The sequence below is a fragment of the Acanthamoeba castellanii genome (assembly GCF_000313135.1).
Source record: "Acanthamoeba castellanii str. Neff unplaced genomic scaffold scf7180000084741, whole genome shotgun sequence".
NCBI classification, from domain to species: Eukaryota; Discosea; order Longamoebia; family Acanthamoebidae; genus Acanthamoeba; species Acanthamoeba castellanii.
Genome location: NW_004457702.1, coordinates 1,105,242 through 1,120,222, shown reverse-complemented (window position 1 = coordinate 1,120,222; position 14,981 = coordinate 1,105,242). Strand labels below are relative to the sequence as shown.

At 60.4% G+C, this 14,981-nt stretch overlaps 6 protein-coding genes across 6 annotated transcripts; 3 read left to right on the top strand and 3 right to left on the bottom strand.

Moving 5' to 3' along the window:
* Positions 1 to 13: 13 nt before the first annotated feature.
* On the bottom strand, positions 14 to 1,550 carry ACA1_176070 (uncharacterized protein; the record flags this gene model as incomplete). The annotated part of the gene is made up of 5 exons (XM_004356776.1): positions 14 to 168; positions 287 to 916; positions 1,019 to 1,087; positions 1,155 to 1,349; positions 1,427 to 1,550. 5 exons carry the CDS (start codon positions 1,548 to 1,550, stop codon positions 14 to 16), a joined length of 1,173 nt encoding a protein of 390 aa, XP_004356829.1.
* A 93-nt stretch (positions 1,551 to 1,643) lies between these two features.
* ACA1_176060 (diacylglycerol kinase catalytic domain containing protein) lies at positions 1,644 to 4,564 on the bottom strand (the record flags this gene model as incomplete). Its single annotated transcript, XM_004356775.1, has 9 exons — positions 1,644 to 1,810; positions 1,893 to 1,997; positions 2,088 to 2,617; positions 2,688 to 2,742; positions 2,830 to 2,973; positions 3,093 to 3,194; positions 3,282 to 3,600; positions 3,682 to 3,788; positions 4,075 to 4,564. 9 exons carry the CDS (start codon positions 4,562 to 4,564, stop codon positions 1,644 to 1,646), a joined length of 2,019 nt encoding a protein of 672 aa, XP_004356828.1.
* Positions 4,565 to 4,727: 163 nt separating this feature from the next.
* On the top strand, positions 4,728 to 7,299 carry ACA1_176050 (Poly(ADPribose) polymerase catalytic domain containing protein; the record flags this gene model as incomplete). The annotated part of the gene is given in 8 exon segments (XM_004356774.1): positions 4,728 to 5,112; positions 5,193 to 5,447; positions 5,458 to 5,645; positions 5,675 to 5,930; positions 5,992 to 6,159; positions 6,221 to 6,391; positions 6,466 to 6,624; positions 6,692 to 7,299. The coding sequence occupies 8 exon segments, from the start codon at positions 4,728 to 4,730 to the stop codon at positions 7,297 to 7,299; spliced, it is 2,190 nt and encodes a 729-aa protein (XP_004356827.1).
* Positions 7,300 to 7,512: 213 nt separating this feature from the next.
* On the bottom strand, positions 7,513 to 8,478 carry ACA1_176040 (zinc knuckle domain containing protein; the record flags this gene model as incomplete). The annotated part of the gene is made up of 3 exons (XM_004356773.1): positions 7,513 to 7,965; positions 8,056 to 8,289; positions 8,374 to 8,478. The coding sequence occupies 3 exons, from the start codon at positions 8,476 to 8,478 to the stop codon at positions 7,513 to 7,515; spliced, it is 792 nt and encodes a 263-aa protein (XP_004356826.1).
* Positions 8,479 to 9,170: 692 nt separating this feature from the next.
* ACA1_176030 (ATPase, AAA domain containing protein) lies at positions 9,171 to 12,592 on the top strand (the record flags this gene model as incomplete). The annotated part of the gene is made up of 14 exons (XM_004356772.1): positions 9,171 to 9,317; positions 9,434 to 9,670; positions 9,739 to 10,147; positions 10,214 to 10,413; positions 10,498 to 10,661; positions 10,785 to 11,000; positions 11,072 to 11,225; positions 11,309 to 11,434; positions 11,529 to 11,712; positions 11,799 to 11,890; positions 11,968 to 12,039; positions 12,129 to 12,230; positions 12,304 to 12,393; positions 12,488 to 12,592. The coding sequence occupies 14 exons, from the start codon at positions 9,171 to 9,173 to the stop codon at positions 12,590 to 12,592; spliced, it is 2,298 nt and encodes a 765-aa protein (XP_004356825.1).
* Positions 12,593 to 12,953: 361 nt separating this feature from the next.
* On the top strand, positions 12,954 to 14,616 carry ACA1_176020 (CAAX amino terminal protease family protein; the record flags this gene model as incomplete). The annotated part of the gene is made up of 8 exons (XM_004356771.1): positions 12,954 to 13,112; positions 13,151 to 13,263; positions 13,357 to 13,479; positions 13,554 to 13,644; positions 13,731 to 13,930; positions 14,027 to 14,123; positions 14,279 to 14,441; positions 14,600 to 14,616. The coding sequence occupies 8 exons, from the start codon at positions 12,954 to 12,956 to the stop codon at positions 14,614 to 14,616; spliced, it is 963 nt and encodes a 320-aa protein (XP_004356824.1).
* Between the last annotated feature and the right edge of the window lie 365 nt (positions 14,617 to 14,981).

Sequence of the window (14,981 nt, the reverse complement as noted above, 5' to 3'; positions counted from 1 at the left end):
TACCGTGAGGCTATCATTGGTCCGCGAAGAGAAGCGGACGCCACTCTGGTGCAAGCTTGTTGCGGAGGGTGTGGGCGATGGGCGTCTGTCGCACCCGGAACTCGAACGGCCGCTTGCCCTCCAAGGTGTCACTGTCATCCTCCGATTCCCACGAGAACAGGGCCGCGCCTGGTCCCCAACCCAATCGATGTCACGTGGTTGGTTGGTTGGTTGGTTGGTTGGTTGGTTGGTTGGTTGTGGTTGTGGTTGTGGTTGTGGTTGGTTGGTTGGTTAAAGGTGTTGATACCAGTGCTGATGTTGAATGGGTTGAGCTCGAGCACGACCATCTTCTCGTTGCCCTGGTCATCCTCGACGATGGCGAAGTCGATCACGTACTTGTCGTAGGCGGCGAAGGCGTGCTGGATCCGGTGCCAGAAGGCGACGATGCGCTGCTCCAGCTCGCTCCGGCGCTCGACCAACTCGGGGAAGTGCAGCTGCGTGAAGTACTGCGACAGTGCCGTGAACTGGCCGCCGTGCACGAAGCCGCGGAACTCGTTCTGCAGCGCAATGTTCTCCCATGGCCGGACCACGATCGCCAGGTCGCCGACGTCGACATTGTCGCGCTCTCGGTCCTCGTCGTCATCGTCGGCTGCCCCCAGACCGTCGTTAAGGGCGAGGAAGTAAGTGAGGTCCCAGTAGATGCGGCGGCTCTGCAGGAGCAGGGCGATTCCCTCGGCGGCGCTGTGGACGCGCATGGCCTCGGTCGACGCGCGGTACAGGAGGCCCAGCCGCGCGTTCTTGTCGGCTTCTTCGGACGACGCGGAGGAGCTATCGCTGCGGCGTCGTTGGTCGAGCAGGGAGCTGTAGATTGCTGCGAACTTGTCGCCCTTGGTCGTCACGTCCTTGGGCGAGCGCGACGAGAGCTTCACGAAACAGCCTGTCACCCACAACAGAGCGCATTTAATTCCGACCAAGCTCAGCTTGTTGAAACACACGCACACGCACATGCACACGCACACGCCCAACACGTGTGGTTTACCCTTGTCCTGTCCGCCAACCGCTGCCACCAATGCATCCAGCCGCGACTCGAGCTCCTTCAACACGGAGGCTGGTCGTGCCACGAAATGTGGAGTAAGCCAACATGAAAGGGGTGGTTGGTGGTTGGCGTGCGGTACCGTCCTCGGGTGTGGGCTGGGCCTGCTCGTGCGTGGTGTTGTGCTCCCGCAGCGCCCGGACGTCAGCCGGGGTGAGCGGCAGCGCAAGAGTCGGGATCGTGTGCTCGGCGATGAGCGGCGCCCACCGGTCCATGTTCACCTGAAAGTGGGCCTCGATGATGCCCCGCTCCTCCTTCCTCGATCGCTGCTCTTCCGCTGCGTTGCTGCCGAGTCAACTCTGGGAAAGTCTGCACGCTAAAGCTTGTTGTTGGGGGGGGGGGCAATAAACGCACCTGTGGGGCGGGCGGTGGGCACCGCAGGTTTCGCCACCGCGACTCTCTTCAACCGCTGGCTTTGCTGGGCCAGGGCTTCAGCCATGTCTTCCTGGTGCTTCTCTTGCTGCTGCTCGTCCGCCATGTTGATGTGTTTTGGTGGAGACTGAAGTTTTGTCCCCATTTTTTAATTATTATTCAATATATTTATATTTAAATAACGAGAAATAATGAGAATTCAGCAGCAGGGGTGGAAGAGGGAGAGGAGGGCCTGGTGCACCTCCACCTGCACAGCTGTCGGTGGGAGGATCTCTCCGTCGACACCCATCTTGCCCACCTTCTTCTTCGCCCGGGGCGACATCAGCGGCTCGATCACGAGCGCCTTCACCTTGACATACTCCACCCCTGGTAAAAATCCCCCACCAGCCAAGGTGAGTTTTCCCCCAATGTACGCTGTGGCGCGTGGATAGATGAGGCGCATGCGTACCCTCGATACCGAGATGAGCACCGTCGCCCTTTTCGTTCTCGAGCAACACCTTGGTGAGGTTGGCACGAGATGCGGATCGCATGAAGCAAACATCCAAGCAGCCATCTGCGACACACGCAAGCACACAGCCAACGAAAAGAAAAGGTGAGCGAGTGGCAAATAAGTGCGTGCACGCGTCAAGTCGAGGCCTCGCACCGGAAAGATGTGCGTAGGGCGTGAGGAAGGTGTCGGTGGAGATGCCGCGCACGTTGGAGGCCACGAACAGGGAGAAGTTGTCCTCAATGACCTTCCAGTTTGCCTTGGCCGCCCGTCGGCCGATGTAGCGCAGTCCCGGCCCGACCTCCTCCTCTTCGTCGAATTTCTCCTCGTCGCTGACGAGCAGCCGCGTCTGCCGCGCGCCCTGGCCGTCGCTGCCGCCCTTGCTGCCGTCGTAGTCGTCCTCGTCCGTCGGATCGCCGTCGGACTCGTCGGCCAGGCCCTGGAACAGCTTCTCGGGTTCGACCGCGATGCCGCTCCCGGCGATGCAGACTGGGCAGTGGATCTGCACGCACGGCTGCTGGACGAAGTCGGCGAGGATGAAGGAGATGCGTGCCCGGTAGCTGTCGTTGGAGACCAGCTTCTCGATGGCGGTCACCGTGAAGCGAGCCTTGCCCATCCATCGGAACACCTCGCTGTCAAAGTCCACGTCGGAGATGAAGCCCCACGCCACATCCAAGAATCCGAACCTGCATTCCCCCCGGCCCATCATGTCAGAGCCCGACGTTACCACTTTAGCATGCGAGGAATGTTCATTACCTCTTCTTCTGGCCCTCCTGCAGAATGGAAAACATGTCGAATGGCCGCGACTTGCCTGAAGAAGCAAAAGGTAAGAAAAAAGAGCTGGAAATGGAGGGGAGATGCGATGGAGGGGGTTACTAAAATGATGGCATCGACTTACCTTTCACGATGGCAAAGGCGGCTTGTGTGGGCGTGAAGCAGCTGATGGACGCCGCGAGGCCGTTGCCGGATCCGCCGGGGATGATGCCCAGCGGCACCTTCACGGCCTCCTTCCAATCTGGCCTTCTGAGGATAGCGTTGACCACTGCGCGCGCGGGTCACCATGCAACACATTCGGACATAAATTGGGGTGAGTGCCTCGCGCCGCCGCTGCCGAGCGTTGTTTCAAACGCCAAAAGTGTGGCCAACCACAGATTGGCTTACCTTCGTGGAGGAGCCCGTCTCCGCTGATGGTCACAATGCCATCATATTTCTCAATATCCAGCGACGCCGCCACTTCGCCGGCGTGACCGGCGTACTTGGTCTCTGCGCTCGCCCGAGTGAGAGAGGGTTGCTTGTTTGGAAGTGGATGGAAAGCAACGTTGTAAGGCTCAGTGAGGAAGGCGATGGTACCGACGAGGTGCAGGTTGATGTTGGCTACGAGGAACATGGGTCGCACCTGCTTCCACACCTTTCTGCCGAGGCCGGTACCGCCAAAGGGGTTGACGAACACCAGCAGTCGCCGAGACGGGATCCCGTTGACTGGTGGCCGCTCGTCTTGACCGTCGTCGCCCGACGCGCCAGCATCGCTCGCGAGTGGTACGGCGGACGGGGCGAAGAAGGGTTGCTTCAGCACCGTGCGCACCGACACCAGCCATGTGAAGAGCAGCTCCTCGCTCGGGCATATGAACTCGTATGTCTTCAGGTATCGGTCGTTATTGAGCCCGGGCGCCTATGGTGGTTGTTACCGCGATCGGGTCATTAGTGGTCACTACGCTGGTGAAGGAGTAAGATGAAGGAGGGGATGGGTAACCTGATTCGGGTTCTTGAGTGGATAGGAGTGGAGGATGAAGCCGTTCTTCCTGCGCGATCGGCTCACTCCGACGATTTCATCATAGGGTAACTGCTGATAGACGTCGCCTGCGACCATCAGACCAACGTGTGAGCGCAAACGTGTTTGTACTTGTTCTACCAGGGCAGGCGCAAGCTTGAGAGCAGTACCTTGAAGAGCCCAGCAAATGGCATTTGGGAGGAGCTGCGCGTAGTGCTGTCGCCCGTTCCATACAAGCAGCCCCGAGAGTGGCTCGGGTGGTGCACTCACCACACCGCGCGCAGCAGCTACAACGAACAAAGAGATTAACATTAATTGGTATTTAATCGTATTATTGATAAGCAAAGCATTCCTGGCAGAGGAGGAGAAAGGTACCAAGAGCTGTGGAGGAAGAGGATCTGGGCAGATGAAAATGAGAATGCGAGGGCGGAGGCGGGATGAAGGGTTGGCGCGGATCGATGGAGAGATAGAGCACGTCACCGCTCTCCAGCTCGTCCATGGACTCTACCTCGGCTCCATTGGCCAACCACACCCGCTCGATGCGAAGCGAGGTCGTTGACATGGCCAAAGGGCGGCTCCTCTTCCCTTTATCGCTTTCATCTTCATTTTCGCCAATTTTTGAATGATTTGACACTGCCTCTTGCTGCTCGTGTGCTGCGTCGAGCGAAGCAGATAAGAAGAGCTTGCGCAGACACCGTGCCTTGAATTCAGCCCACGTTGCGTCGCTCCCAATCGACACCACCTTCCCTCCGCCATTCGTGAAATTGCCGTTGGGAAAGATGCATAAGCGCATCTTTCTCACCACAGGCCCCGCCCTCATCGAAGACGAAGACGAGTGCCCCTCTTCTGGCAGTGGTGCTTCCATTGCACATCAATTAAAGATGCCTGTGCTTTTTCACGGGCTTGCTGCGACTTCCAACCTGTCGACAGGTGCCGCACACACCGGTGTCCTGTACATCACCGCGTGGTGCATAACCAGCATTTGCGTGCAACGAAGAAGAAGAAGAAGAGGGGAGCAAGAGCTAACCATGAAGCGACAAGGGCACGGTAAGGCAGGCAAAGGCGGCCGACAGTGGAATGAACGGCTGTTCGTGGGCCAGGACAAGGTGGCTATCTTTGGTGCCAACACCGGCTGCTGGTGGTGGCTCATTCGCGACTGCCCTGGCCTCACCCACGCGCACGCGGTGGCCTCCAAAGGTGAAGTCAAGCTTACGGCCTCCAGCCAGGAGGCCCTCGGCGCCGCCGTCATTCGCGTCTGGGAGATAGCCTCGACCATGGAGCACACCACCATTGCCATTCAGTCGGCGCAGGCTGACGAACTCAGCCAGCAACGGCACCGCAAGCTGAAGCAGGTGCAGGCCACCTCTGGGGCGTGGGTCCACCTCGACCCCCACTGCGTACTTCATATCATTGGTACTTCCACGCCGTGGCCTTCGGACAAGCTCCATTTCTTTCCACTTCTCATTGGCCCTGCATGAACCGTTCCCACCCAGGCCTGAAGAAGCATGTGCTCAAGGCCAAGCAGCTGGTCGAACGGATGCTCACCACTACAGTGACTCGAGAGTTGGGCTCGCTTGCCAGTCTGGTGGTGGGGCCAGATGGTGCTACGGCCCAGGCAATCTCCGACTCTTCGGGCGCCGAGCTCTGGGTGAGCGACTCGGGGCTGCTGACCATCACAGGCTCTGAGGCAGCTGTCGCCCTCGCACTGAAGCAAGTGGCCGACGTCACGGCCTCGGTCAACGGGGCGAGTAAGGGAAGGGCGTTCCCTGCGACCCAAGCGAAGAGCACGCCACCGCAAGCTCAAGCAGCTCCCGCTCAAGCCGCGGCTCCTGTTCCTGCCCCTGCCGCAAAAGCGTCCCCGGCTCCTGCTTCGTCACCGGCTGCAGCTTCGGCCTCGGCTTCGGCTTTGGCTCCGACTCCGACTCCGGCTCCTGTTCAAGCTGCTAGTTCCCCGGCTGCCGCTAGGCCTGTACAGGTGGCGCCCGTTCACAAGGCCGACAAGCCAAAGGTGAGGTGGCTATGGCAGGGAGATCAGGGAGAATGGACTCAGTACCCGCGCGAGCACGAAAAGGAGCTCGAGCGCAACTACAGCCAGTTGGTCCACAACGAAGCCGCCACCATCCTGCACTTCACCGCCGACCGTTTTTCCTACCGGGTCAAGCGCACCCGCAGGGGCCATCTCGTTCAGATCAATCAACAGACCCGCACAGAGAGGGCGGTCAAGCGAAAAGGTATGGAGACCAATTGGTGTGATCCCATAGCGCTTGGCTCCTAACGACGCGATCTTGCCAGACGAGGCAGCGGAAGCCAAGAAGCAGACGATGCTCACGTCGTCCAAGCAGCCGTGGTACTGGCGCATGCCTCACCACGACGATCACGAAGCCAAGAGATTCCAACTCGCCCCCACCCACGCCCTCTATCGGAAGGTCCACCGCAAATTCTACAAAGATCCCAGCAACAGTACGCCCACGCTGTGCTGCTGGCAACGTTCTTGTTGGCCAACAAACTAACTCCTACCCAGATAAGTACAACATTGTGGCGGTGGAGTTCATTCAGTGCCCGAGAAGGTGGCGCGCCTACTCCTTCCACAGGCAGCAGTACCTCGACGCCGGTGGCCGAGCCGACATCAGATACGAGCGTCCGCTCTGGCACGGCACCGCCCTGGAAAACGTCTCGAAGATCGCAGTCCAAGGTGTGTGATTTTCGTCACGACTTGGGGTGATCTTCGGGCGCGCCTCTCACCCCCGATGATTCGCTGCCCCACAGGCTTTCTCAGGCAGTTCGGCCAGCGGCAGGCCTACGGAGATGGAGTCTACTTCGCCGTGAACGCTGCGTACTCGGCCAACCAAGCCTACTCCGTACCCGACAGCCAAGGCCTCCAATACATGTTCCTCTGCAAGGTCATTGTGGGCGAGTACTGCATAGGTGCGTACGCCACAGCTCCACACCAGACGGCTGCGGCTGACCCACAGGTGTCTCTGGCTTTGCTCAGGCTCCCCGGGCATGCAGATTCCTCCGCCCAAGAAGAGCAACAAGAACGAGACCTACGACTCGCTGGTCGACTGTGAGGACGACCCCACCATGTTCGTCATCTCGCGAGACGACCACGCCTACGCCGAGTTCGTCGTTACCTTCCAGGTCAAGGCCACCACGACGAACCACCACCCCACGCGCACCCACTTTGTACGTCCGGCGGCGGCTCCGGCCCCTGCCGCGCCGGCACTTGCCGCGCGTGCTCCAGCTCCCGCCAGTGCCACTTCTGCGGCCCCTTCCACCGCCACCACGATCGGCAGCGCTGGCGCTACTGCGGTCACGGCGCCATCGACGCCCCTGTCGCGGCCCCTCCACAACCCATCATCGACGCCCTCTTCCTCCACATCCTATTCGCCACTCTTCTCGTCGAGCCCTCTGCGCACAGTGAGCGGCGGCTCCCCGTACGGAAGCGGCCACGGCATCTCGTCGCCCTCCATGTCGTCATCTTCTGCTCCAGCACCCACGTATGCCGCGCGTACCCCGGCGCCCACGAGTGCTCCGGCTCCATCTTCGCCCACGCCTTCCTCCACAGCGCCCAAGCCGACACCCGGCTGCCTCCTCATGTGACGCGTGGACCATTCCCAGTGGCCGCTCAACGCTGTTCGTTGACGACGGCCACACAACGGAAGAAGAACTGCCCACCACCAGAGCCAAAGTCAAAACTGTGTATTGGGTGTCCTTACCAAAACGGAACTGCGAGGTGGATGGAGGGCCAGGACGCCAAAACGAGGAAGAAGGTGATGAGCGAGATCGATCAGCCAAGCGAATGTTTACTCTTCCCTATCGGCGGGGACGTCGCCGTTGGCCGGGGCGGGCGAGGGCGAGGGCGAGCGGCTGCCGCGCTTGGTGGCGGGGCTCGGGCTGCGCGAGCCGCTCGTCCTCCTGCGCTTGGGCGAGGGGCTCCTCCTGGGCGACGGGCTTCCCCTGCTGGGCGAGGGGCTGCGACGCGGCGACGGGCTGCCGCGGCGAGGCGACGGCGAACGCCTGCCGCCCGGCGAGGGCGTGCGGGAGAGCTTCCTCTTCTCGGCGGGGCTGCGCGGCGAAGGCGATCGGCCTCGTCGGGGCGAGGGGCTGCGCCTGGGCGAAGGGCTGCGGCCTCCGCGCCTGGGCGAGGGCGAGTAGCGACCACCACGCCTGGGGGACGGGCTGCGTCCACGCCTGGGCGAGGGGCTGCGACCGCGCCTGGGCGAAGGGCTGTAGCGTCCACGACGGGGCGAAGGGCTGCGGCTGTATCTGTACAGATTGGGGAGAGATAGAGAAAGCGCACGGTGAGATGCCAGTAAAGTGGTCAAGGGAGCAGAAAGAGAGGGAGGGAGCGAAGACAGGGCATGAGTCGTACCCACGGCCGTAGCGAGGGGGAGAACGACCACGACCGCCGTAGCCGCCGCCGCCGCCGCCGCCGGGACCGTAACCGCCACCGCCACCGCGGGTGCAGTCCCTGGCCCAGTGACCCTCCTCTCCGCAACGGAAGCAGGCATCGCTGCGCGTGCCCGTAGCCCTCCGTTCACCCTTGGCCCACTCGACAGCGATGCGCTTGCCCATAAGGTGAGCACCATCCTGGGGTCCACAAAGTAGGGATGCAAATGGTTAATACCCCGATGAGCTGTGCAGTGGCATCTAAATCGCGTGGGGGGAACATACCAGATCGCGGACGGCATCTTCGGCATCACGTCGGTCCTCGTACTCTACGAATCCGAAACCGACCTTGACATCACAGCGGATAATGCGGCCGTACTTGTAGAACATGTCCTCGAGGTCGCGAGGCCGGCAGTCAAGCGGTAGACGTCCTGCATGCACATCACAGAAAAACACCAGCATAATGGGCATAAGAAGGGTTAACAAGGCTGATTGGTGCACGTTACACATCACACCAGCACATGGCTGAAGCTAGGCGGCCCGGCTGCAGCGAAGCTCGGGGGCTGGCCGCTGGCAAGCTAGCTCGGCGGGGCATGGCACTTCAGATTGAATTTTGTGAAGTGAAAAAGTGTGAATCAACTCCAAATGACTATAAAAATAGGTATGTAAATTCGTGGTGTGGCGATTGGGTCGATGCCGCGTAATCGCGTTTATAATTTTAGTGAGTGTACAGAATTAAGTTCTGGTGGCCCGTGCTACGCTTGGCCAACTGGGCGGCAGGCGTCGCGGCACCAGTGGGGCAGTGCGGCAGCAGTGAGGGGCACGGGATCAGGACGTCTCAATTCGTACCAATGAAGAGAGCCATGGCCGATGTGTCGTCTAGGTAGGTTTTGATTCAATTCTGCCCGCGCTGCGTCGGTCTTGCCGTCGGCAAAGGAAAATGACAGAAAAAGGCAGGAACCATTCCGCTCGTTTTCTGCACAACTCCTGAAAGTGCGCTGCAATCTCGCAGAAATCAGGCAGCACCAGATACATTAAAAATGAAATTTAAATCATTAAAAATAGTGATTTATCGAACAAAAATGGATCGGACACGGCACCAGGTGTGGCGAGTGCTGCCGCCAGCCCGGGAGGACGAGGGTTCCGGCAAGTGTCGGTTGAGCGTCGGCACCATGCGGGCGATGGGGCTGAGCCTGGCCGCCCCACTGGTTCTCCGCACGCCCAACAAGGTGCCCCTTCGGCCGGACTTTCGCGTCAGGCCTTCTTGCCCAACTGGCCTGTAGGTGTGTGCGTGGGGGCGAGGTGCAAAGTGGTGCGAGGTACTTACGTTTGGTGGTGGGAGTAGGAGGTGCTGGTGCGTGCATACCCCAGCAGGCAAGAAGGCGAGTCTGCGCTGGTGGAGGTGGACCAGCTCGTCTGCCGTGCTCTCGCTAGCGGCATGAAGGAACGAGGAGGAGAACAGCAGCACGGCAAGCTTGGAGGGGACGGCGAAGAAGAGGCCTCCCTGAGCGCGTGCAGCGTAGTGTCAGCGCAGAGCGTGTCGCTGATTCCGCTCACGCCGTGCAGCGCCACCGAGCCTGAGGTAAGTACATCGCCGCACAGTAGCTTCTCGCCTGTCTTGCGGTGGCTCACCATATGGTCGACGCCTAGCTACGATGTCACCTGGAACGGCTCGTGGTCAAGTCGGACTTCACGGTGGGGTCGGCCAACGGGCCTTTCCACTTCCGGGTTGGATCGACGGTGCCGGAGGCGGCATTCGTGCAGATCCACAGCTCCACGAAGATGAGCCTAGTCACGGAACACGCGGCTTCCCCGCTTGAACTCGGCCTCCACACCCAGCGAGCGCTGCAGTCCAAACAAACGCAGACAACGACGGACGAAAGCGAAGACGAAGCTCCCACCGGTGAGACGTCGAGGGAGAAGCAGGACAAGGGGAAGGGCGGCGCGATCGATTCGATCGGAGGACTCAAGGGAGGCCTGGCTTCGCTACGGGAGCTCGTCTACTTCTCGCTGGTGGCGCCCGAAGCCCTCAAGCGATTTTCCATCGAGCCGCCCAAGGGTACCCTTGCCGCACCCCCCCGAGTGAGCCCATGTCTCACTCGTTTGTCGCGATGGGCGTGCTCAGGTCTGCTGCTCAAGGGACCCAGCGGGGTCGGCAAAACGCTGCTCGCACGCACCGTCGCGAGGCACTACGACATTCCGCTCGTGGCGGTGAACGGCGGCGAGCTCTACACGGCCTATGCCGGCCAGACCGAAAGCCGGCTACGCAAGGTGTTCGAAAAGGCGGGCAAACTCCAGCCCTCGATCGTCTTTATTGACGAAATCGTACGCCCCGGCATGACGCTTCAATTTTAGCACTTGCTCCTGTATTCCTGGATCACAACGAACGTTTGGTTTCAACAAAATCAGGACGCGCTCTGTCCCAAGCGCGAGGACGCGCAGTCTACGGAGTCTCGAGTGGTGGCACAGCTGCTCACGCTCATGGACGGGTTGCGACAGCGCACGCGCGTCCTCGTCGTGGCCGCTACGAATCGCCCCAACTCCCTCGATCCCGCGCTCAGGAGGCCGGGAAGGTACTTGAGCACCTTGCCATGATGCACACTGTGACTAACTCGATGAGCCCGCCTCCGCATTCCACCTCCGCCCTCCGCATTCCGCATTCCGCCCTCCGCCTTTGGCCCACTCGCTTGCTTCAGGTTCGATCGCGAGATTGAGGTGCGGCCACCGGACGAAGACGAGCGACTCGACATCCTGCGCGTGCACACGCGCGCCATGCCTCTCCACCGGGAAGTCGACCTCCAGCAGGTCGCAGGACTCACGGTCGGCTTCGTGGGCGCGGACCTGGCAGCCCTGTGCCGCGAAGCAGCGCTGCTTGCGATCAAGCGGTATCTGCACATGGCTCGCGATGCGAGGTGCGTCGTACCACTACCGGTGATGATGACGGTCTGGCCACCTCAGCTCATATGCTCTGGTGTCGACACAGCAGCGGCGACCCAACGCCGACGGCGGGCCATGTCACTCCGGAGGACTTCGAGCAGGTGCTGGCCAAGATGTACGGTTCGTGTCGACGCGGTATGATCGTGGACGTCAACAAAACGGGCTGGGACGACATTGGCGGCCTCGGCTCTATCAAGCAGGTCACTCCCCAACCCCACCACCGACCTTCGCCATGGCGGAAAGATCACACCAACCCAAGGGGCTCACTCTTCTTGACTTACAGAAATTGATGGAGACGGTGGAATGGCCGATTCTGTACAAGGCCACCTTCCAGCGGTTCGGCATTGAGCCCTCGCGCGGCATTCTGCTCGTGGGTCCGCCCGGAGGCGGAAAGACCACCATCGCCAAGGTTCACTTCCGCCCTGTGCCCTTTTTGTTTGCCCCACAATCACCCAGTTTGCAGTTCTCATATCATCTCGTATTATGCTATCGGTGTTGTGCAGGCCATAGCGTCGTCGTGCAACCAGAGCTTCTTCTCGTTGAACGCAGCGTCGCTGTATTCGCCCTATCTCGGTGATTCGGAGGCCCTGATTCGAGACACCTTCAAGAAGGCGCGCCAGAACTCTCCCGCGGTCGTCTTCATCGACGAGATCGACTGCATCGTCGCCAAGCGAGCGACGCCCGGCGGTGCGCTCTCCGCATCCCATGACGCTTGGAGAGGCGATGAGAGTGGCTATATGCTCACACTCCAGACCTTCACCTCAACGACACAGAGGGTTCGGCTGACGGCGTGCAAGCTCGTGTACTGTCCACTCTGCTGAACGAACTCGACGGCGTGGAGAGGTCGGCCGGTGTACTGCTACTGGTGCCGCGGCCCCTCCCTCCCATCACTGGCGCCTGCGCATACCCTCATTGCATTGGTTTTTGGTTTCTTTTTTACAGGCGGCCACAAACAGGCTCGATATGCTCGACTCGGCGCTCATACGACCAGGTCGCATTGACCAAGTCTTGCAGGTACGGGCCAACGTCAGGCAACGCCCATGGATCGTGCCCTGTGACTGCGGTCGCTGACACTGCACGCACGCATCTGTTGTGGCTTCCAGATTCCGTTGCCCGATCAACAAACGCGACAGCAAATCTTGGAGGTGCACTCGCGCCAGATGGCGCTCGAGCCCGACGTTCGGTTAGCTACCATCGCCGAACAGGTACATGCTGGGACCACCCCCCTTGATAAGCGGGTCCCGTCCTTGTAGTCCTAATCGCCTGTTGTTCACACAGACCGAATCATGGAGCGGGGCGGAGCTGCAGAGTCTGTGCCAAGAGGCCGCCCTTGTGAGCTTGCGCAGAGACCTTCTCGCAGCCCGCGTGGTACAGAGCCCTCTAGCTCCACCCTCTTCATTGATTGCGTGTTTCCACGTGCTGATGTAGGACTTGCACACGTTTTTGTTACTGTGCGCTGCAGACAATGGCGGACTTTGCTACGGCTAAGCGAGCGGTGACCCGAGGTCTATCGCTGCGAGAGTGGAGTCAAGAGCGGCAGGAGAAGGGGCTGTCCTGGGGCGTGTGATGAAAGAAGGGTCGGCCCTGTTGCACTTCGAGCAAATAAATAGGGGTGCCTGCGCTGTGAGGAATTGTTATTTCTTTAAATTTTCCTTTTCTTCTTTTCGTTCTTCCGCACCTCACATAGATCTATGGCCACGAAGCGTGTGAAGACCCGTCTGGCTGACGCCGGGCGGCTGCCTCCCGTCCCACCTCCCTTGCCAGCTGAGCGATCAGAAGCACCACCAACCGCAGGTTCTCCCCCCCCCTCCAAAAAAGGCAACTGGCCTGTGGCCAGTAGAGCTGGGGCAGGGCAATGCCTCACCCACATCCGCGGGGGGGGGGGCTGAGCAGAACGAGCGGCGGAGGCGGCGGCAGATGGGAGCACGATGAGGAGGAGGCTCGAGAATTCGCTGGTGTTCGGCACCGTGGAGGCGGTGTTCAGCATGGCCGAGTACTTTGTGCTGGTGCTGCTCTGCCCCACGATCGCCGGCCTGGTCCTCTCCGTTCTCGACACCCCGCCGACCTACCCGCGCGTCCTGCGCTCGGTATCTCTCCTTCCTTTTCTCTTCTTTGTCACTGTCAGCGCCTTGACCGACGTAAGGGGGTGTCACAGTGCGTGTTTTCGAGCGAGGAAGCGGCTACAGGGTTCGGCGTCGTGTGGCAGTGGGCGCAAACACTCGGCTGCATCATCACAAGGTTGGTTGGTTGCAAACACGCGCGCGCGTTGAGTCGGGGCTAGCTGGCACTGACTCCAGACTGTAATTGACCCGCACGCGCCTTTCCCTGCAGTGATGCGTTCGCAATCGTGCTGCACGCAGTGCTTGCCGCATTGGCGTGTGCGACGGTCGTGGGCTGGCTGCTGTACCGCACGGTGCGCCCGACGCAGGCCAAGATTCGAGCTCTCCCCGAGTGGTTCGTCCCTCCACTCCGTAGCTTGCGCTGAACGTGATTTAACTCAACTCTCGCGCTCGACTCTCTGCGGACAGGCTGGGATTGCTGAAGCCTCGAGTGAGCTACCTGGCCATGCAGCTGATCGCCTACCAGCTCGTCGTCACTCTCCTGCTCGTCTGTATTCAGGTTAGGGTCTTCATCTTTCTTATTGATGACCCCGGCAGTCTGACATGTTACTCTTCATCGCGATGCGACGCGACCATCACCACTAGGCGGCGACTGGAAGCTGGTACATGGGTTTCTCCAACTTTTTCGCTCCGGACGCGAGCGCTGCCGAGGCTCACGGTGCTGGTGCTGCCGGAGAGGGTCCGAAATTGGTGGGCTACTACAACATCTTCAACCTCATCTTCTTCGACCCCATCAAGGAGGAGATCATCTTCCGGGGCTGCCTCTTCTACGTCCTCTATCACAGGTCTCTTCTCTTCCCTCTTCCCTCCTCCCTCGCCGACTGCTCAGTAGAGGGAGTATGTGGTGGGGGCTAACCACCCGTGGTCGATGTGGTGCGCAGGTCTCACAAGGCGGGCACCTGTGCGGTGATCGCCAACATTTTGTTTGGACTCTTCCACCTCATCAACCTCTTCAACGGCCGGTTCTCGTCTGTTTACGTCCTGATGCAGGCACGTCCGAGTGCACGCACGCACGCACGCACGCACGCACGCACGCACGCACGCACGCACGCACACTCTGCTCTTTTCTCTCACACTGCACGGCTAACCTGTGTGTGTGTGTGTGTGTGTGTGTGTGTGTGTGTTCGCGGCAGGTGGCGCTTGGTATCGAGATCGGCCTCTTCTACAGCGCTCGCTTTCTGCTTCTCGGATCGATTTGGGAATCGATCGCCCTGCACGTGGCCAACAACGTGATCGCCATGTGCATCCCCATCAAGGATGCCACCACTTTCTCTCATCCGCTCGTCCTCATCTCTCGTACGTTCCCCCATCTCACCATTTCACGCTCTGTGGTCGTTCGAGCATACCATCTTCTCACGATCCACACGACACACACGAATCGATAGTGAGTCACACGCTGGTGCTCTATGCCGTCCTTGGCATCTTCAGCTGGCGGCGTGTGGCTGCCAGCCCAGCGCTGCGTCGGCGATGAGTTTTGTTTTCTTTGTTGTCGACACCGAAGCAGCAATCCTGCAGCAAGCCTCCAACGTCGGGCCACGCCTCTACTTTGGGCAGAGATGGAGGCACCAGGGTGCAGGGGGGAGGGAGCTTCGAAGCGCCGGCTTGACCAGCGGTGCATACGAAACGTGAGCATCGTGGGCGCCGTCGGTCATGGCAAGTCTGTCCTCGCACGTACGACCGCGTTGCCCCCAATAGCAAAAGAAATACCTACTCCCTCTGGAGTCCTTGACACCGTGCCACGGCCCTGCCGGCATCACCACGCCCACGCAGGGGCACTGGGGCACACGCTGGCAGCAGCTGCACAGGGCACAGACCAAGCGCAGGCAGACTCGAGTA